The following is a 27314-nucleotide window of genomic DNA, read 5'->3' as shown; positions in this document are numbered from 1 at the left end:
TAAAGCAACACTGACATTGGGAGGGAGGAGGAGTCAAGGCAACGGAGACAAAGGGAGAGAGTGTCGGGGCAAGGCAACTAAGACAACAGGAGAGAAGGTTGGGGCTAAGCAGCAGAGACAACAGGAGAGAGCGTGGGGACAAGCCAACACTGACAATAGCAGGGAGGGTGGGGGAAAGGCTACACTGACAACTGGAGAGAGGGTGGGGCAACACAGTTAGCAGGAAGTGGGGAAAGAGAGACTGAGAAGTAGAGAGGAAGGAAGATGAGAGAGCAAGTGGAGGGGGGTGGGGAGGTCTGGGTGAGGGAGAGCAGCTTCAGAGAAGTAAGACCTGTGTCCTAACTCCACCAGTGAAGACAGCGGGTCCAAAGGAGAAAGAACCAGGCCAGACAGAGTAGGTCCAGGCAGTGTGCACGGAGGCAGGCTCGGTGGGTCTGCAGAGGGACAGGGCAGTCAGAACAGCTCCAGAGAAGGGCGAGCAGAACCGGACGAGGGTGAGCCGATCCAGACCAGCAGATCCTCCCTGAGCAGGGAGACGGCGCAATGCACAATCAGAATGTAGTGTTCTTTTCTAATGTCTTATGGAACTTTACATGTTATGAATTTATCAAAATGAATTGTTTTGTATATTTTTTCTTTTTGCCTAAAAATGACAAAAATGAAAAATAAATAATGAAAACTTATTAGCTGTTCTGTGGGCGTTTGTCTTAGATATTGGAACTTTTTTCCTATTTTCATTGTGGAGATACCACTTTTTCATGTTATTCAGCTTTGGGGGTGCCAGGGGGTAACTTTAGGGTTTAGGGTGGGTGTAGGTTTTAGGGTGCCAGGGAGTATTTTCGAGGCTCAAGGTGGGTTAGGGATTGGGGTGCCAGGGGGATCATTTTAGGGTTCAGGGTGGGTATGGGTTTTGGGGTACCAGGTTGGTAATTTTAGGGTTCAGGGCGGGTATGGGTTTTTGGGTGCAAGGGGGGGAGATTTTAGGGTTCAGGGCGGTTATGGGTTTTGGGGTGCCAGGGGGACAATTTTAGGGGTCAGGGCGGGTGTGGGTTTTGGGGTTCCAGGGGTGTAATTTTAGGGTTCAGGGTGGGTATGGGTTTTGGGGTGCTAGGGAGTATTTTTAGGGACCAGGGCGGATATGGATTTTGGGGTGCCACAAAAGAAAGAGATGGCTGTGGCACAACAACCCTATGGTGCATGAGATCATATGCAGCCTGCTTCCTACCCCCCATGGCTCCTCCTGTGCCCCAGTGTTTATTGTGCCCCACCTGGAACACATCATGTCAGAGGATGGTGGTGACGATAACATTTTGCCCCCCCCCTTGAAAAATGTCTGCGGACGCCCATGAGGACCCATCACCACACTCATGGTAACTGCCATTGCAGGCTGTGTGACATGGTGCAGACAAAAGTGAAGATCTAAATCACACCTATAGCAGGCCTTACAGCCCTAAGACAGGGTGCATTACATTACATGAGAGGACATACAGGCATGAGCAGATATGCCCCTGTGGTGTCCAGGTCAATTCCTGGACACTGCCAGTAAACAGGGAAGCCATCTTGAGTATGTGTACCGGGCATCGGTGATTAAGAGTTCCCCAGCTACATGATGTCCTCTCTGAATACAAAAATGTTTGGTGTTGGTAATACATGCGCCCAAATGGTACCTCAGAGGTGCTCCCTGAAAACCATCTAACATCTAGTGTGCCGGCTGACTGGTGTAGAACAACAACACTGAGACTGAGCGGATATCAACGGACATTAGCACCACTGAGACCCACTTCCAGAGTGGCCCCGCTGTACTTATTTTTGCACACGAAATTGGCGAAACCCTCAATAGCAAGGATCTGGGATGCACCAGTCCATCCGACCTAATGTCTCTGCATGCGGGCGCCCCAGCCCGGGTTCTCGAGAACGCACTGTGCTGGCTTGCCCCCAGGACCCTTGTGAACCCCTTATTAGACGCCTCTCTACAGCCTGTTTTTAGGTGCCCTCCCTCTCTCTTTTGGTGTAGCGTGTAAGGCTACCAATCCGACCAGCACCTTGCACCCTGACTTGGCAGGGAAGGTACACTCCAACTACTGGCAGTACTTTGGACCTTAAATCCTGAAGGGACCCCTGAAAACCAACTGCAAGTGCTTGTCTAGTGTATATGTCTTTTTCTCCCATAGGAAAGCATGACGTGCAAAAACGCTTGAAAGAGAACATTTTACTTACCTGTGAAATTTGATATCTCAGAAAGTACTAAGGGCCAGATGTAGGTAATAAAAAATTTACCACCCCTTAAATACTGTTTCACACTGACTCGGTATTACCGAGTAGGAAAATGAGATGTAGGTAAAAATGCCGGTAACAAATACCGACTCGGAATCTGTCGGTAATCGGAATCGGTATTTTCCGACTCGGAATATACCTACACGGTAAAATCCGAGACGGAAAACCCCAAACTGATCCACCGGTGCCATGGCCCATAGGAATGAATGGCAACTCCCGACCCGGAAAATACTGAGTCGGTAAAAACCGACCAGGTATTTACCGTGTCGGTAATATCCGTCGAAGAATTTGAAACTGACAAACATGTGTGCCTGTGAACCAATCAGGTACTCCAACCACACCCAAATCCAAAGCCACAGGGGAACTAACCAATCAGATCCAAGCACCACACCCCAGTACCTGGGACAGGCCACGCCTGTTGGACAGGCCACACAAAGGGCTCGCTCCCTCCCCGCAGGACAGGGCCCGGGCCACCGTCAGCACCGTTGCCCGGCCCAGCCGCCATCTTGGACACGGCACCACGCGGCCGCGCGGCCTCAGCCCGACCCCAACCCTGGGCCTGGCCAGGCCCCGACATCCCGGCACCACCCTCCACCCAGGAGGTGAACGGACCACTTGGCAGGTCAATGGGAGTAAGAAGTGTCGATGGCTCTCCCCCGCCAGGTGCCGAGCACCCCCAGCCTCCTCGGGCGCTGGCTCCACCCCCCTGCTGGGTGTCTGGACTCCCTCATCCCCGACCTCCCGACCTCCAAGAGCGAGGGTCCGGACATCAAAGGGCGCCAGACCTATAACTGAGGCAGCCCCAGGACAGGAAGGCAGTTGTATCCTGGAGTCGAGAGACACCGCGACAAACTCATCCTTGACGGACTGTTGGCGCTGCCACAGCCCTGCCTTGTGAACTATTGTCCTGCCTGCTGGCGCTGCCGCGGCCCTCTGCAACCTTCATCCTCGTGGGACCTGCTGGCGCTGCCGCGGCCCTCTGCAACCTTCATCCTCGTGGGACCAGCTGGCGCTGCCGCGGCCCTCTGCAACCTGCATTCTCGTGGGACCTGCTGGCGCTGCCGCGGCCCGTAGTAACCTTCATCCTCGTGGGACCTGCTGGCGCTGCCGCGGCCCGTAGTAACCTTCATCCTCGTGGGACCTGCTGGCGCTGCCGCGGCCCGTTGCAACCTGCACTCTCGTGGGACCTGCTGGCGCTGCCGCGGCCCGTTGTAACCTTCATCCTCGTTGGGACCTGCTGGCGCTGCCGCGGCCCGTTGCCACCTACGACCTCTTCTGGACCTGCCGGCGCTGCCGCGGTCTGACCCATCCGAACACCGAGCTCGAGGATTGTGAGCTATCACCGTTACACACCCGTACCCGTGGGTACCAAGACTGTCCCGCTACCCCCTTCCCTTACTAGAGACTAGAATTGAGAGGATCATCGTGTCCTGATCGCCTTGTATCGTACCACTCTACTACCAGAAGTGCCTATAAAAGGTGTTACCCTGATCTTTGTGTGGTGTCCATCTGTGGGGGGGAAGTTACCTGTCTGTGCGATCACTGTGCTCGGCCGACCCTCCAGGTCCCCGTCTAACATTGGTGGCTAGCGGCGTGATCCGAACCAACGCGTACCGTACAGACAGTAACTCACCCTACGACTAAAACCACAATGACGACCAAAGAGAGCGGTTCGGCGGAGAAGTTCCAGATGGAAAAGCTGGAGGAATACAACCACCGAGAGCTCAAACAATTTTGCATGGACTTAGGCATTGCTACCACCGGGCTAAGCACAAAAGAAGACTTCAAAAACGCCCTAGAAGCCTGGACAGAGACAAATACCGCCACCCCCCGGGACCCCGCAGCCCCGGAAGTCAACACCACCCGGACGGAGGAACGGAGAACAGGCCCCGCCCGTGAAGAGATCCAAGAGCGGGAAAAAAATAGATTACACGAGTTAGACTTGGCACGACTCAGATTAGACGGAGAATTGAAACTGGCGGAACAAAAAATAAACTTAGAACACTTACGGCTCAGAGAAGAGCGAGAGGAAAAACAGAGACAGAGAGACCTCGAAGAAAAAAGACTGGCATACGAGCACGAGTGCAAACTAGCGGAGATAGAAATACGCAAACTGAACAAAAACCTAGGGGTGCCCGAGCAACCGCACTCCCCGGGTCCTACCGAGCAGAAGGTCCACATCCCCAAGGATGTGGTCCGAGAATATCACCGGAACGACGACATACAGCAGTGGTTCAAGGCCTATGAGATTGCCATGACTGCCCACCGGGTCGCTCGAAGTGACTGGGGAGCCGGTCTATGGGGGAGATTCGTCAACGAGGGTCGTGATGCCCTGCTGCAGCTTCCGGACCATCAAATGACGTCCTATGACCACATGAAGGCCCCCCTCCTCAGTCGATATGGACTTACACCCGAAATGTACCGCCAGAGGTTCCGCAACTGCACCCGGATCCCAGGTACGACGTGGTTGGAATACGTGAACTATTTCAGCCGAGCCTTCGAGGGGTGGATCAAGGGTAACAACGTAACAACTTACGAACAACTCTTCAATCTCATTGTGTGGGAGCACCTCTCCAACAACTGCTTTGTCGAGCTCAGGCAGCACCTCCTCGACAGTAAATTGACTGAACCCCGGCAGCTCGCCACCGAGGCTGACCGGTGGGAGAGCACCCGAGTGGCCCGGAGTGGGCCGAATGAGCAGAACAGAACCAACCAAGGTCATCATCGTCCCCGAGGAGGAGGAGGAGGCCCGGGCCGGGGCAGAGACGCCGTCCCGGCCGCACCCACTAACGCCACCCCGGCCCCAGCAGGCCGGGGAAACCCCCCGATGCGCCCGGGGTTCCGAGCTAACGTGACGTGTCATCGATGCCAGCGAGTCGGCCACTATGCCAGTGACCCGACCTGCCCGAAGAACCAGGTCCCCGGGCCGCGCCAGATGGCGGCCGCCGCCCTGGGAGAAGAACAAGTCTCCGAAAACACGGAGACCTATGAGTCGGAGCAGTTCGAGAGGGAACCCGCCGCCATGACCCTGGCATGCCTAGGAGGAAGAGACATGGTCCCGCGGACTCCCCTGCCCGCCAACACTCGGAAGTACAGCCAATGGGTGAGCATCAATGGGCGCAAGGCCGAGGCCCTGCGTGACACCGGGGCCAGTGTGACGGCCGTCCGCTGTCACCTGGTGACCCCAGAACAAATTCTACCAAACGTACTTTGCCCCGTCCGATCGGCAGATAACTCGGAGAGCCTGTGTCGGATGGCCTGCGTCCCCTTCGAATGGGGAGGAGTGTCCGGCATGCTGAAAGTAACTGTCCGGGACGATGCCCCCGTAGACTGCCTCCTGGGGAACGATCTCGAGAGCTCCCCGTGGGCCGCTGTGGAAAGAAGAGAGCATCTGGGGATGTTGGGTCTCCCGGACTGGGCATGCGTAACCACCCGGTCCATGGCCACCCGCACCATCCCTAGACCAGAAGAACCAGAATGGGCAGCACCTCCGCCCTCGATCACTCCAGAAGAAGACTTCCTCCAGACCGACCACCCGGACCCCACCCCAGAGGGGGTCCCCAGAGCCCCCCGAGCTTCCCGACCTGGCTCAGTGGCGTCAAGAAGGGGGGCCCACCCAGGAACAATTCCGGCAAGAGCAAAAGACCTGCCCCTCCCTCGAGGGATTGCGACAGCAAGCGCTCGCCCAGAGCCAAGGAGACACCACCGGGGCCCACTGGGTTTATTGGGACAATGATCTCTTGTACAGCGAGCAGAAAATCGCAGAACTGGGGGCCGGGCGAGTGCTGGTAGTGCCCCTCCACTTCAGAGACTTCCTGTTGAACCTAGCCCATGATGTCCCCCTGGCCGGGCACCTGGGCCAAGACAAGACCTACCACCGCCTGGTGACTCACTTTTTTTGGCCCAAAATGAGAAATGACGTCTCCAACCATTGCCGGTCCTGCCCGACCTGCCAGGCCAGCGGGAAGAGCGGCCGCAAGCTCAAGGCACCCCTACAACCATTCCCCGTGGTGACCACCCCGTTCGAAAGGGTGGGAATAGACATTGTGGGGCCCCTGGACCCCCGAACAGCACAGGGACATCGCTTCATCCTGGTCCTGGTGGACCACGCTACCCGCTATCCTGAGGCGGTCCCCCTTCGCACTATAACGGCCCCAGTAGTGGGTCGAGCCCTGATGGGGATCTTCTCTCGAGTGGGCTTCCCCCGGGAAGTCGTCAGCGACAGGGGTACGAACTTTATTTCGAAGTATATGAAATCCCTCTGGCAGCAGTGCGGAGTCACTTACCGCTTCACCACCCCCTATCACCCCCAGGGGAACGGACTAGTCGAGCGGTTCAACCGCACCCTCAAGGGGATGATCATGGGGCTGGAAGAACCCCTACGCCGCCAGTGGGACGTGCTACTACCGTGCCTCCTCTTCGCCTACCGAGAAGTCCCCCAGAAGTCCCTCGGCTTCAGCCCCTTCGAACTCCTGTACGGACACCCCGTTCGCGGGCCTCTCAGCCTAGTGAAGGAGGAATGGGAGATGGCCCCCCTAAAGACCCCTCCGGACGTCTACAAATACCTCCTGACCCTCCGCAATCAGACCCGGAAATTCAGGGAGATCGCGAAAGCCAATCTGGAGGCCAGTCAAGAGGACATGAAGAAGTGGTACGACCAACATGCCTCCTCCATCGAGTTTGAACCGGGTCAGCAGGTATGGGTGATGTCCCCCATCGAACCGTGTGCCTTGCAAGACAAATGGACGGGGCCCTTCAAGGTGATCGAGCGCAGGAGTCCTGTCACCTATCTCATCGACCTGGAGTCCCCCCGGAACCCCCTCCGGGTCCTCCACGCCAACAGGCTCAAACCCCACTTCATGCGCTCAGAACTCAGCCTGCTGATGGCTACCGACAGTGGTACGGAAGGAGACTCCGAGCCCCTCCCGGACCTACTGAGGACTCGGGAAAGGGATGGCTCGGTGGACGGGGTCCGACTCTCCGAGGCCCTGACCCCGGAGCAGCGTCAAGATTGCCGGGCCCTCCTGCTGCCGTTCGCAAACCTGTTCTCCCTCGCACCCGGAGTCACCTCATGGTGCCTGCACGACGTGGACACGGGGGACAGTCCTCCTGTCCGACACCGGGCGTACCGAGTACCGGATCGGGTACGTACATGCATCCAAGAAGAAGTCTCCAAGATGCTCGCCCTCGGGGTCATCGAGCCTTCGGACAGTCCCTGGGCCAGCCCGGTCATCCTGGTCCCCAAGGCCGCGGCACCGGGCACCACACCTGAGCTCCGATTCTGCATCGACTATCGGGGGCTGAACGCGGTCACCCGAACGGACGCTCACCCTATCCCCCGCGCAGATGAACTAGTCGACCGCATGGGGGCAGCCCGCTACCTAAGCATCTTTGACCTGACAGCGGGCTACTGGCAGATCGGCCTCACCCCCAGGGCCCAAGAACGTTCCGCTTTCTCCACCCCGGACGGACACTACCACTTCAGAGTGATGCCCTTCGGCATGAAGAACGCTCCAGCCACCTTTCAAAGACTGGTGAACCAGGTATTGGCGGGCCTCGAAGGATTCAGCGCCGCCTACCTGGACGACATCGCAGTATACAGCCGCCACTGGGCAGACCACCTCCACCACCTCCGAGCGGTCCTGCAGGCCCTCCAACGGGCCGGCCTCACCATAAAGGCCAGCAAGTGCCAAATCGGCCAGGGGTCCGTGACCTACCTCGGACACCAAGTGGGGAGCGGTCTGGTGGCCCCCCTCCAACTCAAGGTAGCTGCCATACAGTCCTGGCAACCCCCCGAAACACAAACAGAGGTCCGAGCCTTCCTGGGGCTCACCGGATACTACCGGCGGTTTGTGAGGAACTATGGCAGCATTGTGGGGCCTCTCACGGAACTCACGTCTAAGAACACCCCAAAACGAGTCAACTGGACTCCCGACTGTCAAGCGGCCTTCGAGGCGCTGAAGACCGCCATGTGCACCGCTCCGGTGCTCCAGGCCCCCGACTACAGCCGCGAGTTCATCGTGCAGACCGATGCCTCCGACCATGGTATTGGGGCCGTCCTCTCCCAACTGAACCCCGAAGGAGTGGACCAACCAGTGGCCTTCATCAGCAGACGCCTACTGCCCCGAGAAAAGCGCTGGAGCACCATTGAGCGAGAGGCCTTCGCAGTGGTATGGGCCCTCAAGAAGCTCCGGCCGTACCTCTTCGGAACCCATTTCCGGGTGCAGACGGATCATCGGCCCCTGCAATGGCTCATGCAGATGCGGGGGGAGAACCCCAAACTATTGCGATGGTCCATCTCCCTGCAGGGGATGGACTTCACTGTGGAGCATCGCCCTGGCCAAGACCACGCCAACGTGGATGGCCTGTCCCGCTTTTTCCGCCTCGACGAGGAAAGTCCCCAAGAAGATGGGTGACTCTCCCCGCCTTCAGCTGGGGGGGACGCATGTTGGACAGGCCACACAAAGGGCTCGCTCCCTCCCCGCAGGACAGGGCCCGGGCCACCGTCAGCACCGTTGCCCGGCCCAGCCGCCATCTTGGACACGGCACCACGCGGCCGCGCGGCCTCAGCCCGACCCCAACCCTGGGCCTGGCCAGGCCCCGACATCCCGGCACTACCCTCCACCCAGGAGGTGAACGGACCACTTGGCAGGTCAATGGGAGTAAGAAGTGTCGATGGCTCTCCCCCGCCAGGTGCTGAGCACCCCCAGCCTCCTCGGGCGCTGGCTCCACCCCCCTGCTGGGTGTCTGGACTCCCTCATCCCCGACCTCCCGACCTCCAAGAGCGAGGGTCCGGACATCAAAGGGCGCCAGACCTATAACTGAGGCAGCCCCAGGACAGGAAGGCAGTTGTATCCTGGAGTCGAGAGACACCGCGACGAACTCATCCTTGACGGACTGTTGGCGCTGCCACAGCCCTGCCTTGTGAACTATTGTCCTGCCTGCTGGCGCTGCCGCGGCCCTCTGCAACCTTCATCCTCGTGGGACCTGCTGGCGCTGCCGGGGCCCTCTGCAACCTTCATCCTCGTGGGACCTGCTGGCGCTGCCGCGGCCCTCTGCAACCTGCATTCTCGTGGGACCTGCTGGCGCTGCCGCGGCCTGTGGTAACCTTCATCCTCGTGGGACCTGCTGGCGCTGCCGCGGCCCGTAGTAACCTTCATCCTCGTGGGACCTGCTGGCGCTGCCGCGGCCCGTTGCAACCTGCACTCTCGTGGGACCTGCTGGCGCTGCCGCGGCCCGTTGTAACCTTCATCCTCGTTGGGACCTGCTGGCGCTGCCGCGGCCCGTTGCAACCTGCACTCTCGTGGGACCTGCTGGCGCTGCCGCGGCCCGTTGTAACCTTCATCCTCTTCGGGACCTGCCGGCGCTGCCGCGGTCTGACCCATCCGAACACCGAGCTCGAGGATTGTGAGCTATCACCGTTACACACCCGTACCCGTGGGTACCAAGACTGTCCCGCTACCCCCTTCCCTTACTAGAGACTAGAATTGAGAGAATCATCGTGTCCTGATCGCCTTGTATCGTACCACTCTACTACCAGAAGTGCCTATAAAAGGTGTTACCCTGATCTTTGTGTGGTGTCCATCTGTGGGGGGGAAGTTACCTGTCTGTGCGATCACTGTGCTCGGCCGACCCTCCAGGTCCCCGTCTAACAACGCCCATGCAGGTGCAGAAACCAACAGTCAGGAGAGCAGGAGGACAGAGTGTGGAGCAGCCTTTCCTCAGACGAACAACACTGCAAGATGGAGAGCCAGGAGTCACAGAGAGATGCTGCAGAGCGCAAAAGGAAGCAGAAATTCAGCCAGGAGGAACTGCAGGTGCTAATTTCCGAGATTGTTAGACATTATGGCAAAATATTCGGAAAGCAAACTCTGCATGTTGCAGAATCAATCAAACGCAGCACCTGGTTGGACATACAAGGCTAGGTAAATGCCATTGGTGTCACCCACCGTGACCTTGAAGACCTAAAAAAACAGTGGTATGACATCCGCATTATCACCAAGAAAAAACTTGCTGCCCACCTCAAGGAATGTGCTGCAACAGGGGGAGGAAGAAACAGAGCCCCCAGACTCACAGACATCGAGGAGATGGTGGCATCCACCCTTGAGAAGGAATGCATTCACGGCATCGGAGACGCTGACAGCTCAGCAAGAGGAGCAAAGAAACCAGGTAAGAAGCAAGAACATTATCATTTACCCATTTACCTATTCCCCTCACAGGACAAATCAGACTCCACAACAGGTTTAACTAATGTCCTGCAATGCATCCTGGGAAATGTAGTCATGTGTAGATACCTCAGAGCAGTCAGCGTGCATTGCAGCAAGGGGAGCAACAGACAACTAGCATAGGCAAATGAGAGACAGGCAGAAGTGCAATAGAAGTGTATTTAATCTCATGACACAGGTGTACAACATCACTGACACAATGTCCATGTCTGTCCACAGGAGAGTCAATGCGCAGCACAGCAGAGGTTAGAGAGAAGAGGAGGGAAGGAGCCGGACCGAGCACATCTCACGGAGGGAAGGACCAAGAGCAGGCAGCCCCAATACCTGAGGAGGCAACTGCAGAAAATCCACAATCCCCTCTCCTATTCGGTAGTCAGGACACAGGAGCGGCTGAACAATCACCCACCCCCACATCACCATCCACAGTGCTGGGAAGAGTAAGGTGCCATGATGTGCCCCCTCGCAGAATACTGCAAACATCATCGGAGGAGGAGGTGGAGGGTGACACACAGGACAGAGGCAACACCGAGCATCAGCCCAGTCCCAGAGTCACGCGGGCCAGTGTCCGAGGGCGACGGCCACGGGAGGTAGAGGATGTGCGTCAAGTTCAGGGTGTCTTCTGCGGACTGGAGGCCACCATGGTGAAAGTGCAGCGCCTGCAGGCAAAAGCGATGATGGGGGTTCAGAGGCAGGCACGCACAACAAATAATAAACTGGAAGCAGTAGGCAAGGGCATAGGGGAAATGGCAGAAAGCATGCAATCTATGGCGTCAGGAATATCTGATATTACACAGTGCATGACTGTCCTGTGTGACAAATTGGACAGGGACCATTTAGAGAGACGCAAGGCCCGTGTGGATGTGCGACAGCAAACCAAGGCCCTGAACAGGTTTGCCACTGCTACCACTGTGCTGTGCAGACGGTCAGTGACGATGCAGGATGCCATAGTGCAGTGCTGCAACAATTTAACTGAAGGTATGGCCAGGATGACCTCTGCTATGGAGCTCGTGCTCGCGCATCAGACTGGCACTGGAGGCGACACTTGTGCTGCCGAAAGCGAGGGGTCCACCAGCAGGAGTGGTGCAAGCACTCCTGTGCATGACTTACGGAGGAGTGGCAGGCGTTGGGGAAGTGTGACAGGCCAGAGTGAGAACATTGATTCACAGCCACAGCAGCCCCGCCCTGTGGCCCGTGGCCACAAACAATGACTTTGCCCTCCACCCAAGGCTGTAGTCACGGTGGTGTTAACCGTGACAACACACTCATGGAGTGTTTGATATAGTGAGCCGAATGTGAGCTAGCAATGCTGTGGCGTAGTGAATATTAAACTACTTACACAAAGTTACATTCATGCCTGTGTCTCTTTACTCACTCAGAAATATTGTTGTGTAACCTCTTCCCGTCTCAGTCTCTCATCTGTAGCTGCTGCTGCCACTGTAGCTTGGGGCTCTGCCTCCTCTGCGTCGTCATCAATGTCCTCATGATATGTGAGCTCCACCTCAGTGCCTTGCTTGGTGGCGAGATTATGCAACATTGCACAGGTCGCTATTATTTTGCAGCAGATGATTGGGGTGTACTGCCGTGCACCTCCACTCTTGTGGAGGCAGCGAAACCTGCTCTTAAGGAGTCCAAATGTGCGCTCAACAACATTTCGTGTGGATCTGTGAGCCACGTTGTATCGCCTTTCACTCTTGGTGGATGGGTTGAGGTAGGGAGTGAGCACAAAGGACCGCAGGGCATATGCACTGTTGCCTAGGGGGAGAAAGATAGACATTAATTGCAAGTACATGAAAAGTAGATCTGATGTGAATGTCAGGGTGTGTCATTGTGATTTACCTAGCAGGTATCCATTTCCAAATTCTCCGGCAAGTAGGCGTGTGTATATTCCACTATTCTGGAATATGTAAGAATCATGGGTACTTCCGGGGAACTTGGCCACGATGTCAGTGATGAGGTTCCCTGCATTACATATGACCTGGACGTTGATGGAGTGCGTCGATTTGCGATTCCTGTATATGTGCTTGTTGGACAGGCCACATGAAGGGCCGCTCTCCCCCGGCTCAACCAGGCCCGAGCCCAGTCACGCAAGAACCACACACCCCCATTGCACGTCCTCCGTCCCCTCAGGGACCCCTGCCCTCGAACATGTTAACCTCGTGGGTCCGATCCTCTGCCGGCCCACGCGCCCAGCCCGGGCCGCCATCTTGGACACTTCACCACGAGGCCGCCTGGCCCCCGATCGACCTCAACCCTGGGCCTAGCCCGGCCTCAGACATTCCGGCACCACCCTCCACCCAGGAGGTGAGCGGGCTACTTGGCAAGTCAATGGGAGAAAGAGGTGCCGATGGCTCTCCCCCGCCCAGTGCCGCTCGCCCATCGCCTCCCCGGGCGCTGGCTCCACCCCCCTGCTGGGTGTCTGGACTCCCTCATCCCGGACCTCCCGACCTCCAAGTGCGAGGGTCCGGACATCAAAGCACACCAGCCCTATAACTGGGGCAGCTCCGGAGCAGGAAGGCAGTTGTATCTTGGAGTCGAGAGACGTAAAGAGGAACTCATCCTGGACGGACTACTGGCGCTGCCGTAGCTCTGTCCTGTGCACCATCGTCCTGCCTGTTGGCGCTGCCACAGCCGTCGTAACCTTCATCTTTCATCGTCGTCGGGATCTGCTGGCGTGGCCGCGGACCGTTGTAACCGTCATCTTTCATCGGGACCTGCAGGCTCCGCCGCGGACCGTCGTCCTTCCTTCATCCATCTCGGGACCTGCTTGGCTCCTCCACGGCCCGATCATCTACAACGCCGAGCTCGAGGATTGAGAGCTATTTTGTACTCATTGGTAACTAAGACTGTCCCGCTACCCTTTTCCTCAGCCCGAGATCAGAACCGAGGGGACCCCTGAGTCCAGACCTCCTTGTATCATACTAGCGTAACCTAAGAATTGCATATAAAGTCTCGTTAACCTTCAACCTTGTGTGGTGTCCGTCTGTGGGGGGGAAGTTACTTGTCTGTACAGTCGTTGGAGACGGCTCTCCCTGGAGACCTCTCCCCGTAATCTCGGCCGACCCTCCCGGTCCGTCTAACATTGGTGGCCAGCGGCGCGATCCGAATCACCGCATAACGTACAGAGAGTAGCTCACCCCACAACGAACCACAATGACAACTAAAGAAAGCGGATCAACTGAGAAGTTCCAAATGGAAAAACTAGAGGAGTACAGCCATCGTGAACTAAAGCAGTTCTGCATCGAACTAGGTATCGCTACCACCGGACTAAGCACCAAGGACGATTTTAAGCATGCCCTAGAATCTTGGGCAGAGACCGGGGATGTCGAAGCCCCCGAGCAAAGCACCGCGAAAAATACCAACACGGCCCCGGAGGGGCAAAGAACCAGTCTCTCGCAAGACGAGATCCAAGAAAGAGAAAAAACCCGACTACACGAACTAGAAATGGCCCGACTCAAGATGGACGTAGAACTCAAGTTGGCCGAACAAAAAATAAACTTAGAGCACCTGCGTCTCCGAGAAGAAAGAGAGGAGAAACAGAGGCAAAGGGAGCTCGAGGAAAAGAAACTGGCGTACGAGCACGAACGGAACCTAGCCGAGATCAACCTGCGCAAGCAGAATAAAGAGTTAGGGGTGCCCGACAGACCACACACCCCAGGGACCACGGAGAAAAAAGTACACATCCCCAAGGATGTTGTCCGAGAATATTTTCGAGAAGACGACATCCAGCAATGGTTTAAGGCCTATGAAATCGCGATGACTGCGCACCGGATCGATAGAAACGATTGGGGAGCCGGCCTATGGGGCAAATTCCTCAATGAGGGTCGCGATACCCTGTTACAGCTCCCAGACCACCAGATGACCTCCTACGACCATATGAAAGCGGCCCTCCTCACCCGCTATGGCCTCACGCCCGAGATGTACCGTCAGAGGTTCCGAGACTGCACACGCATCCCGGGTACAACTTGGGTGGACTATGTAACGTACTTTAGCCGAGCCTTCGAAGGCTGGATCAGAGGGAACAACGTCACGACCTACGAGCAGCTGTTCAATCTGATGGTATGGGAGCACCTGTCCAACAATTGCTTCATTGAACTTCGCCAACACCTCCTCGACAGCAAGTTAACCGATCCCCGGCAGCTCGCAGCCGAAGCTGACCGGTGGGAGATCACCAGAGTGGGCCGGAATGGGTCCTACGAGCAGAACCGGAACAACAATGGTCACCACCGACCCAGAGGAGGAGGAGGGGGCCAAGGACGAGGAAGAGACAACACTCCGGCCGCCCCCGCTACCAGCACCCCCCCCCCGGCCAACCGGGGCAGCACCCCGGCGCGACCGGGGTACAGAGCCAATGTTACATGTCACCGATGCCAACGAGTCGGCCACTATGCAAACGACCCAAGCTGCCCGCAGTATCAGAGTCCGAAACCCCGCCATGTGGCCGCCGCGGCACTAGGGGAAGAACAGATCTCCGAGGAACAAGAAACAGACGAGCAAGAGTATCAAGAGTGGGAGCCAGCCGCCATGTCTCTCGCGTGCTTAGGGGGAAGAGACATGGTCCCGCGGGTCCCCCTACCCGCTAACACCCAGAAGTACAGCCAATGGGTGAGCATCAATGGACAACGGGCCGAAGCCCTTCGGGACACCGGGGCCAGTGTGACAGCCGTCCGCTGTCATCTGGTGACCCCAGAACAATATCTACCGAACATTCTCTGCCCTGTGCGATCAGCCGACAACTCGGAAAGTCTGTGTCGGATGGCCTGCGTCCCCTTTGAGTGGGGAGGGGTCTCCGGCATGTTGAAAGTGACGGTCCGAGATGACGCCCCCGTGGACTGCCTCCTCGGAAATGACCTGGAAAGCTCCCCGTGGGCAGCCGTGGAGCGAAAAGAACACTTGGGGATGTTGGGCGTCCCGGACTGGGCGTGCGTCACCACCCGGTCCATGGCCGCCCGTGCCAACCATCACCCGGAAGAACCAGAATGGCCGGCGCCACCGCCTCCGGTCGCCCCAGCCGAGACCCCCGACCATGACATCCCCCTCGAACTTGCTCAACCTTCCGACCTCGCTAACCTTGACCAGTGGGCTCAAGAAGGGGGACCCACACAAGAACAATTTCGTCAGGAACAGAAGACCTGTCCCTCCCTCGAGGGACTCCGACAACAAGCGCTCGCCCAAAGCGCAGGGGATACCTCCGGAACTCATTGGGTCTACTGGGACAATGATCTGTTGTACAGCGAGCAACGAATCGCCGAGCTGGGGGCCAACCGAGTACTAGTAGTGCCCCTCCGCTTCAGAGACTTCCTGCTGAATCTGGCCCACGATGTCCCCCTGGCAGGGCACCTGGGACAGGATAAAACCTACAGCCGCCTAGTGACCCACTTCTTCTGGCCCAAAATGAGAAACGATGTGCACCAGCATTGCCGATCTTGCCCCACGTGCCAAGCTAGTGGAAAGAGCGGCCGCAAACTAAAGGCCCCCCTGCAACCCTTTCCAGTAGTCACGACCCCATTTGAGAGGGTCGGAATAGACATTGTGGGACCCCTGGACCCGCGTACAAGACAAGGCCATCGCTTCATCCTGGTACTAGTGGACCACGCCACCCGCTACCCTGAGGCTATTCCTCTCCGGACCGTGACAGCCCCAGTGGTCGGCCGGGCCCTGATGGGGATCTTCTCCCGTGTGGGGTTCCCCCGAGAAGTCGTCAGCGACAGAGGCACGAACTTTATCTCTAAATACATGAAGTCCCTCTGGCAACAGTGTGGGGTCACCTACCGCTTCACGACCCCCTATCACCCCCAAGGAAACGGACTTGTTGAGCGGTTCAATCGCACGCTAAAAGGGATGATCGGGGGATTGGAAGAGCCCCTCCGTCGCCAGTGGGACGTGCTGCTGCCGTGCCTCCTCTTCGCCTACCGGGAGGTCCCACAGAAATCCCTAGGCTTCAGCCCCTTCGAACTGCTATATGGGCACCCAGTGCGGGGGCCGCTCAGCCTGATCAAAGAAGGCTGGGAGATGCCTCCGGCCAAGAGTCCTCCAGATGTCTTCCGGTACCTCCTCACCCTCCGCAACCAGTCCCGGCGGTTCAGAGACCTAGCAAAAGCCAACCTAGAGGCCAGTCAAGAGGACATGAAGAAATGGTATGACCAGAACGCCTCATCCATTGAATTCGAGCCGGGGCAACAGGTATGGGTAATGTCCCCCACAGAGCCATGCGCTCTCCAAGACAAATGGACGGGACCCTTCAAAGTAATCGAGCGCAAGGGTCCTGCCACCTATCTGATCGATATGGAGTCCTCCCGGAATCCACTCCGAGTCCTCCACACCAACAGACTGAAGCCCCACTTTGCACGAACAGAACTCAGCCTACTGATGGCCACAGACAATGGGGTTGAAGACGACTCCGAGCCTCTCCCTGACCTCTTGCGGGCCCAAGAGCAAGACGGCTCCGTGGATGGGGTCCGACTCTCGGAGACCCTCACCAGAGAACAACGCCAAGAGTGCCAAGCCCTCCTGTCACGGTTCGCCAGTCTGTTCTCCCTCACCCCAGGTGTCACTTCCTGGTGTGTGCACGATGTGGACACCGGAGACAGCCCTCCTATCCGCCACCGGGCCTACCGCGTACCTGATCGGGTACGGGCCTGCATCCAGGCGGAAGTAGCTAAGATGCTCACGCTCGGGGTCATCGAGCCCTCAGACAGTCCATGGGCCAGCCCGGTCGTACTGGTCCCCAAAGCAGCCGCCCCCGGAACCACACCAGAACTCCGGTTCTGCGTCGACTACCGGGGCCTGAATGAAGTCACCAGAACGGACGCACATCCCATCCCCCGGGCAGATGAACTGGTCGACCGAATGGGAGCTGCCCGCTACCTCAGCATCTTCGACCTGACAGCAGGTTATTGGCAGATCGGCCTCACACCCCGAGCACAAGAACGTTCTGCCTTCTCCACCCCCGATGGCCACTATCATTTTACGGTCATGCCCTTCGGCATGAAAAATGCCCCAGCAACTTTCCAACGGCTCGTCAATCAGGTCCTGGCGGGGCTCGAAGAGTTCAGCGCCGCCTACCTGGACGACATCGCTGTGTACAGCCACCATTGGACCGAGCACCTCCACCACCTCCGAGCAGTACTACAAGCCCTTCAGCGAGCTGGCCTTACGATCAAGGCCAGCAAATGCCAAATTGGACAAGGGTCTGTGACCTACCTCGGACACCAGGTGGGAAGCGGCCTAGTGGCCCCTCTACAGCTGAAAATTGCCGCCATCCAGAACTGGCAGCCCCCTATCACCCAAACCGAGGTGCGAGCCTTCCTGGGCCTCACGGGCTACTACCGAAGGTTCGTGAAAGACTATGGTACCATAGTGGGGCCTCTCACCGAGCTCACATCAAAGAATCAGCCCAAGAAGGTGAACTGGACCCCAGAGTGTCAAGCGGCATTCGAACAGTTGAAGGCCGCCATGTGTTCCGCTCCTGTGCTCCAGGCCCCAGACTACAGCCGGGAGTTCGTCGTCCAGACGGACGCCTCTGACCAGGGCATTGGGGCGGTGCTGTCTCAAGTGAACACCGAAGGCCTTGATCAACCGGTGGCCTTCATCAGCCGGAGACTCCTACCACGGGAGCAACGCTGGAGCACCATAGAGAGGGAAGCCTTCGCTGTGGTATGGGCCCTCAAGAAACTCCGGCCCTACCTTTTTGGTACCCACTTTCGGGTACAGACTGACCACCGACCCCTGCAGTGGTTGATGCATATGCGGGGGGAAAACCCAAAATTGCTACGCTGGTCCATCTCCTTGCAAGGTATGGACTTCACAGTCGAACACCGGCCTGGGTCAGACCACGCCAACGCGGATGGCCTGTCCCGGTTTTTCCGCCTCGACGAGGAGAGTCCCCAAGAGGATGGGTAACTCTCCCCGCCTTCAGCTGGGGGGGACGCATGTTGGACAGGCCACATGAAGGGCCGCTCTCCCCCGGCTCAACCAGGCCCGAGCCCAGTCACGCAAGAACCACACACCCCCATTGCACGTCCTCCGTCCCCTCAGGGACCCCTGCCCTCGAACATGTTAACCTCGTGGGTCCGATCCTCTGCCGGCCCACGCGCCCAGCCCGGGCCGCCATCTTGGACACTTCACCACGAGGCCGCCTGGCCCCCGATCGACCTCAACCCTGGGCCTAGCCCGGCCTCAGACATTCCGGCACCACCCTCCACCCAGGAGGTGAGCGGGCTACTTGGCAAGTCAATGGGAGAAAGAGGTGCCGATGGCTCTCCCCCGCCCAGTGCCGCTCGCCCATCGCCTCCCCGGGCGCTGGCTCCACCCCCCTGCTGGGTGTCTGGACTCCCTCATCCCGGACCTCCCGACCTCCAAGTGCGAGGGTCCGGACATCAAAGCACACCAGCCCTATAACTGGGGCAGCTCCGGAGCAGGAAGGCAGTTGTATCTTGGAGTCGAGAGACGTAAAGAGGAACTCATCCTGGACGGACTACTGGCGCTGCCGTAGCTCTGTCCTGTGCACCATCGTCCTGCCTGTTGGCGCTGCCACAGCCGTCGTAACCTTCATCTTTCATCGTCGTCGGGATCTGCTGGCGTGGCCGCGGACCGTTGTAACCGTCATCTTTCATCGGGACCTGCAGGCTCCGCCGCGGACCGTCGTCCTTCCTTCATCCATCTCGGGACCTGCTTGGCTCCTCCACGGCCCGATCATCTACAACGCCGAGCTCGAGGATTGAGAGCTATTTTGTACTCATTGGTAACTAAGACTGTCCCGCTACCCTTTTCCTCAGCCCGAGATCAGAACCGAGGGGACCCCTGAGTCCAGACCTCCTTGTATCATACTATCGTAACCTAAGAATTGCATATAAAGTCTCGTTAACCTTCAACCTTGTGTGGTGTCCGTCTGTGGGGGGGAAGTTACTTGTCTGTACAGTCGTTGGAGACGGCTCTCCCTGGAGACCTCTCCCCGTAATCTCGGCCGACCCTCCCGGTCCGTCTAACAGTGCTCTGTGGCTGCAGGTGGACAGAGTGGGACGTGGTTGCCATCGATGCAGCCTATCACGTGAGGGAAGTGTGCCAGTTGATAAAAGTCTGTCTTGGTTTTAGCTAATTCTGCCGGTGTAACAGGGAATGAAATATAATGCCCCATCCTCTGCATCATGGCGTCAAGAAACCTCCTGAAGAAGCGGGACAGGCAGCCCTGGGACACGCCACCCACTACAGCTATCACACTCTGGTAGCTCCCTGAGGCCAGCAGGTGTAAGCTACATAGCACCTGGACATGAGGTGGGATGGCATGGGCCCTGGGTGTTGGGTGGTCCAGGAGTGGGTGTAGGTCCCTGATCAATTGCTTGATGGTGTCTGGGTCTAGCCTGTACCTCTGCAGTATTTCAGGCTCTGTCAGTTGGAACAGTGTTATCCTCTGCCTGTACACTTGTTCCTCCCTTAGCCATTCTCTCTGTCCTGCTGCCTGTAGTCTCTGCCGTCTTGCTATGATGTAAAAAGCCGCCATCATGGGTCCTGAGGTGCTTTGTGGGACTTTTTTTATAGCCCTCCCTTGGTTACCACCTACTTTCAATCCATGGTAAATACCGACTAAAAAATACCGTTTTTCAGCAGATTCGGTATTTTTGGGCTTACCTACATCTCCAAGGGCAAATATTACCGTTTCTTATTTTCTTAGAGTCGGAAAATACGAACTCGGTATTTATGTATACGGTAGATTCCGACACGGTATTTTTACCGGGTCATTATTACCGAGTTGGTATGTTTCCGACTCGGGTTTTCAATAATCGGTAATTAATGGCCTCCTACATCTCATTTTCTGGATTCCGGTCGGTAACGGCCGATTTTACCGGTTTTCGGCCGTTACCGCCCGGTAAACGCCTACCTACATCTGGCCCTTAGTTATTTATGAAGTTCTTAGTATCAAAATGTATATGAATATACACCTTATTTTTCTAAATTGGTCTTGGATTTATTCTTCAGTTTGTGTCTCATTTATTGCCTCTGTGAGTAAAAGAAATGCTTAGCACTATCCTCTGATAAGCCTAAACTGCTCGCCCACACTGCCACAAAAGAGAGCATTTAGTGCTTTTATGTTTGTCTCTGTAAATTAATAAGGGTTGCCTGGACTCTCTGCACAATGTACTTCATTTTAGTGCACTATATAGAGAGCTAGCTTCCTACAGACAGTATCACGTGGGCAGCGGGGTAAGGCATTCCAAACAGTAAGTAAGGCATTCCAAGCAGACGATGTGAAGTAGACAAACCCCCTGGCCCCCTAACATGACTTTCCTGATGCATGGAATAAAAAAGCAAGGGCCAGATGTAGGTCGGTCGGTAACGGCCGAAAATCGGTATTTTCGGCCGTTACCGACCGGTATTTCAGAAAGGGTATGTAGGGCCCTTAATTTTACAGAATCGGTAAATTTACCGATCAGTAAATTTACAGATTCTGTAAAATACCGAATCGGTATTTTTACCGATTCAGTAAATTTGAGATGTAGGTGGGACTCTTCTGAGTCCCACATGCCTTACAAAATCGGTATTTTACCATCAAATCCAATTTGATGGTAAAATACAGATTCCAGTGTGCATGCACACCTCTGCCATATGACAGGCAGACCTGCCCTTGGGGCATGTATGCCTGCCACATGGCACCCGAGCCTGTTTTGGGGGGGCCAGAGGGTGTCAAAGTGACACCCCCTGCACCCTTGAGAAATTCGGTATTTACCGATTCTGTAATTACAGAATCGGTATTACCCATTGATTCCTATGGGCTTCACAGCCCATAGGAATCAATAGGAAATACCGATTCGGTATTTCCAGATTCGGTAAATACCGAATCTTAAAGATTCGGTATTTACACATCTGGAAATACCTATATCTCCCCCCTTCATATTTACCACTTCTTAAATACCGAATCGGTAAAATTCGGTATTTAAGAAGTGGTAAATAAGATTTACCTACATCGGGCCCCAAGATCCAGAATCGCAAAGGGAGGATGTGGCATAACGGCCAGACTGGTTGACCTTGAAGCTCGGGAACTGGGTTAAAGTCTTGGAGGGAAGCTCAACATCCTATGATTTTGGGCAAATCACTTAATCTCCCCGTGCCAAACAAATAAAATGAATATGTCGGTCTGTAATGTAATTGGTGCTCGTGTGAAGCACTCTGATACCTTCGGGTTGAGTTCAACCTTCATGAAACTCCCCCCCCCCCCCCAAAAAAGAGTAACCCACTAATTGTGGGCTATTCACAAAATCCTTTCATTTCCTTCCAATACCCTTTCAGCTGTCCTCCCTACCCCAGCTGCGGTCCCTCTACCCCTGCTGTGGTCCCTCTACCCCCGCTGCAGTCCCCCTACCCCTGCTGCGATCCCTCTACCCCTGCTGCGGTCCCTCTACCCCTGCTGCGATCCCTCTACCCCTGCTGCGGTCCCTCTACCCATGCTGCAGTCCCTCTACCCCAGCTGCGGTCCCTCTACCCCAGCTGCGGACCCTCTACCCCAGCTGCGGTCCCTCTACCCCTGCTATGGTCCCCTCTACCCCTGCTGCAGTCCCTCTATCCCTGCTGCGGTCCCATCTACCCCTCTGCGGTCCCTCTATCCCTGCTGCGGTCCCCCTACCCCTGCTGTGGTCCCTCTACCACTGCTGCAGTCCCTCTACCCCTGCTGCAGTCCCTCTATCCCTGCTGCGGTCCTCCCTACCCCTGCTGCAACCCCCCTACCCCTGCTGCGGTCCTCCCTACCTCTGCTGCGGTCCCCCTGCTCCTGCTGCGGTCCCTCTACCCCTGCTGTGGTCCCTCTACCCCTGCTGCAGTCCTGCTACCCCTGCTGCAGTCCCTCTACCTCTGCTGCGGTCCCTCTACCCCTGCTGCAGTCCCCCCACCCAGGCTGCGGTCCCTCTACCTCTGCTGCGGTCCCTCTACCCCTGTTGCAGTCCCGCTACCACTGCTGCGGTCCCTCTACCTCTGCTACGAATTTCTTTATGGAATTCTTTTAGACTCGTATTGAGACTACGGAGCCTCGACAAGGCAGTTTGTGAAATATGAGTTAGCCCCATAGAAGGTGAGCCGTGCCTCTTACTCACAGCAGCACAGGGGGGAAAAAGAAGTGCCATGAAGCTTTGGGACAGATTTACAATAACTGGTGCATCCCTGCATATCAGTAGGGATGCTCCAGTTATTGTATGCCACGGCCCCGCCACCATGATGTGCCGCCCTTACAATGGCACAAACGGCACAGATGCGTGACGCATCTGTACCGTAAAGGTGGCGCATAGCTGGAGTTGCGTTGAAAGTGCGACGCAGCTCCAGCAAGGCTCGGGGGTGCTGTATCCCTAAAATGCTTCTTCAATCCAGGCAGGTGCAGGGTTTTGACGCAGCATCTGCTTAGAAGTGACTTGTAGGTTTGACTCAGCCACTTTTAGGTGTCGCTCCTGCGACGGAACACCTACTTCTGGCGCAGGACTTTACAATGGGACACATCTTCGAAATGTGTCACGTTGTAAATACCACACAGCATGGTGACTCTTTTCCACCACTGCGGCGTCACAAAAGTGACGCAACGGCGGTGTAAAAGAGGCGCAAGGGGTTTGTAAATCTGCCCCAAAGTACCAAGCGTGGCGCAGTGATGTGCAATACAAGATAACCCCAAGCACACCCACAAACTCAATGCTGCACCAAGGGTACAATGTGTTGTCCTGTGTTTTATACTGTGCATCCCTGACAGGATGTCTCATGCTACCATTTGTTTTTTACTCTAAGACACAGACGTTGTGAAATATACGAAATTGAGAGACTTACCGAAGTCTGGAACATGTGATTGAAAGCGGCTTCAGTGCTCGGACATCCTCGGGCCTCACTGTAATGCTCTGTAGATCAATGCTCTCGACTCCTGAATGCTTTAAACAGAATGCGAGTGCTCTGAAATCCATGGCACTCATCTCTCGCCCCATCGTACTTTTTGCTATTCTTATGTCTTTCACACTCACAGGTTCTGTTTTCACAAACTCTTCATCTTGGGTCTCGTACAAACAGTGGAATAGGTCCATGGTGTGACTAGTGAAGTACTTTCCTTCTTGTTCTAGTTTTTCCCTTATCCAGGCCAGTAGCACAGGTTTGATTTCTGGTGAAACCTTCCACTGGAGTTTCCTCTTTATCTTCCCCAGTCTCTCTGTGTTTTGAAGGCCGAACAGGAAGCGCACAGTCAGCATCAAGTGATTGTTTCTCAACTCTGTGTATTCCCTCAGTAAGCGGGTCACGGCTCGCTGCGGACTCTCTGTGTTCTCTGCGGCTGCATCCTTACCTTCGAGTATGTAAAAGAGCGCAGCAAAAAACTCCTGGAAGCTCAAGTGGATGAAGCTGTAGAGGCTGAGCTTATCGGTAAACTCTTTAAAAATAATATTGTTCAGGAAGAGGGATTGTAGGGCCGGGATGTCGACACCATGATTAACGATGTCATGTTCATCAAATAGGATTTTCTGCTGATAGACGCCTTCCTCAGCCAAGGCACACAGCCTCTTCAAGTTACTGGTAATGTCTTTCTGCACAGAGTGTAAACTTTGCTGCTTCAATAAATTGAAAAGATAAAGCAAGTAGACAGAAGTAATTGTTCTCAAATCATACAAAGAATCCTCCTCATCTTCCATCTGCTCCTTGATGACAGTGCAGACAATCCAGCACACGATGGGCACAAAACACATGGTGTAGAGAATTTCATTTTCTTGTACTATTCTGATGGCGTCTTCAGCTTTCATTCGATCTTCAAAGAACCTTGTAAAATATTCTTTCCTACCAGCTTCAGAAAACCCAAGTATCTCTGCGAGGCGTTCACCCTTCACGCACCTTTGGAGGACGTCCAAAGCAGTTGGCCTGGTGGTGATTATTTTATATGAATCCTTTAGATACCTTTCCCTTATCAAACTGAAGATTGTTTTACCCTCTGGAGATTTTTTATCAGGATCACCGGACAGCAAATCTTCATTGATTTTGAGTTCATCGAAGCCGTCGATGATGAAGAGTAGCCTTTCAGGATTGGCTTCGATCTCACTCATGGACAGGCGCGGCCCCCCTTCAATGCTGCGTAAGATGAGGTCAGTGATCGGCCTCTGCGCACTCAGCTGGTTATATTCTCTGCAGTGGATGTAAAACACATACTCAAATCTGTCCTGGAAGAGGTTGTCCGATGCCCAGTCGAACATGATCTTTCGGGCAGTCATGGTCTTTCCGATCCCAGCCACTCCCTGGAGCACCACAGTCCTGGGGACGTGTCCATCCTTTTCAGGGGAAAATAAATCTTTGATGCTAGAGTATGAATCTGCAGCTCTTTCTGCCATAAGCTGTAGATGTCTCTTTCCACGTGACATTATTTCATGTTCTTTATCTTTCTTATTACGATAGTACTTTAAAATGAGGAGCTTTGTATACCTTCCTTCTAAAGTCACAGTTTCACCGATTCTACTGTCATTATCTTTCATTTCTCTGAATCCATCTTTAATATATTCCTTGTACTTCCTCTTGTGATCTGTTTGAAAATAGAGACAACATATGAAACACTTACTTAGGAATCCCTGTGTATTGTTCATAAATCTTTATTTACAACTGCGTCCTCCATTCTTCTTAGTATTATCCAGCCTTACGAGCCCAATAGATCCCTTAGGGCCAGATGTAGGTCGGTCGGTAACGGCCGAAAATCGGTATTTTCGGCCGTTACCGACCGGTATTGCAGGAATGGTATGCAGGGCCCTTAATTTTACAGAATCGGTAAATTTACCGATCGGTAAATTTACAGATTCTGTAAAATACCGAATCGGTATTTTTACCGATTCGGTAAATTTGAGATGTAGGTGGGACTCTTCTGAGTCCCACAAGCCTTACAAAATCGGTATTTTACCATCAAATCCAATTTGATGGTAAAATACAGATTCCAGTGTGCATGCACACCTCTGCCATATGACAGGCAGACCTGCCCTTGGGGCATGTATGCCTGCCACATGGCACCCGAGCCTGTTTTGGGGGGGCGGGAGGGTGTCAAAGTGACACCCCCTGCACCCTTGAGAAATTCGGTATTTACCGATTCTGTAATTACAGACTCGGTATTGCCCATTGATTCCTATGGGCTTCACAGCCCATAGGAATCAATAGGAAATACCGATTTGGTATTTCCAGATTCGGTAAATACCGAATCTTAAAGATTCGGTATTTACACATCTGGAAATACCTACATCTCCCCCCTTCATATTTACCACTTCTTAAATACCGAATCGGTAAAATTCGGTATTTAAGAAGTGGTAAATGAGAATTACCTACATCGGGCCCTTAGTTCCAAAACTATGAACCTAGCCATTATCCCTAGTATTAGGAAGGCCAGAAGTGGAGGTCGACAATTTTCATTCAATGCTGCCAGACTCTGGAACTCCCTTCCCCCCCACTTGCGAACAGAATCCAACCACCTTTCCTTTCATAAATCCCTGAAAACATTTATCTTTCCTAACTGAGTGAACATCGCACTATTGCTACTGTTAGCGCTGGGATGCCTCCGGGTAGCCATGCGTTATATGAATGTCTTTCAATTTCAATTTCAATTACAATAATGCGAGTTAACAGCGTTACAGTTTAATTTAACTGTACAGTAACAGAGAACATGAAACACTTCAGAGGTATTTATAGTTGCCACTACGTTTGGTACTTGTTTGGTGACATCAAGGAGAATAAGACATTACACGGTGAGATTTTAACATTGTTGAGGGAGATGGGTTTACATCAATGTTGTGTGGCCATGTTAAATTCTCAATATCTGGACAATCCTCGATCTGTATCTACAATCACAGTATTTCTTAAAAAAGTGATCTTTTGTAGAAAATCAATGATTAAATAATGTATGTCTTTTAAGAGAAAGGATTTTTAAATGAAATGTTGATATTAATGAATTATTGCGAAAATCATTTTTAAATTTATTTTTCTCAAGACGCTGTAATATCATAATGACACTGTAAATGTATTGAAGCGTATTGAAATGTATTAATTATGTTAATTATGTATGCTTTTATGATTGCTTTTAACAATCAAATAAAGCGATATTGACTTGACTTGACTTAACATCAGGGATTCATTGTTATAAAATAACAGACTTTGGATAGAAATAAACAGGGCAGGAGCATCAAGGACATAATTCCAAGGAAAGAATAATTTATATGAAATGGAGGCTCAGGTATAACTACATTTATTTCCTGAAAACGTCTATCAGCAAAAACAAAGAACACTTCACTGGTTCATCACACAAGGAGGCCAAAATACTTCAGAAAAACAACAAATTTATCAGTTCTTTGTCTCCCTTCCACAGATGTCCTCAGCCCCCAGTCCACGTGCAGCCCCCCCTTTAAACACCGCGTCCTTCACTACAATGTCTGTAATGGAATCTACACCCCTGAAGCAGTCGTGTGGAGACTCTACATTCATCAAGAGAGTCAACATCGCTGATTGCGAGTGAAGATCACACGAGGAGCCGCTGGGGGTCACAGTCCAGGGGTGGATCTCCACACACCACTTGATACCCTGATACATTATTCCAGGATTACCCTTGTGGGATCGGTCAGCGGTAAGTTGCAGGGGTGTGATATTTGGAACAAAAATTGAAATTCCAAGCAAAGCATAAAACTCTTGTTTGTGAAGGGATTGGATTTTACCCTTAAACTCATATTTAAAGCCATTGTTGAGGGATTACTCCCACATTTTCATGCCCACTGCTATGTAAGATTACAGAAATAATCAGTGCTCTTCACAAACACATGGCTGGGACCAACACAAAAATACTTCAAGAAAGTCCAC

At 54.3% G+C, this 27314-nt stretch overlaps 1 protein-coding gene across 1 annotated transcript in view; it reads right to left on the bottom strand.

Moving 5' to 3' along the window:
* The window catches only part of LOC147693184 (NACHT, LRR and PYD domains-containing protein 3-like), a 330570-nt gene extending 305563 nt beyond the window's left edge, over window positions 1–25007 (bottom strand). Inside the window, exon 1 of the mRNA XM_086933604.1 lies at window positions 23292–25007. Coding sequence (XP_086789730.1) covers window positions 23292–24964 — 1673 coding nt within the window. The 5' untranslated portion in view covers window positions 24965–25007. The remainder of the gene's footprint in view (window positions 1–23291) is intronic.
* Window positions 25008–27314: the final 2307 nt, after the last annotated feature.

Source organism: Lissotriton vulgaris, chromosome 8 (assembly GCF_964263255.1).
Source record: "Lissotriton vulgaris chromosome 8, aLisVul1.2, whole genome shotgun sequence".
In the NCBI taxonomy this organism is placed as follows: Eukaryota; Metazoa; Chordata; class Amphibia; order Caudata; family Salamandridae; genus Lissotriton; species Lissotriton vulgaris.
This window is presented reverse-complemented; position numbering and strand designations above follow the sequence as displayed.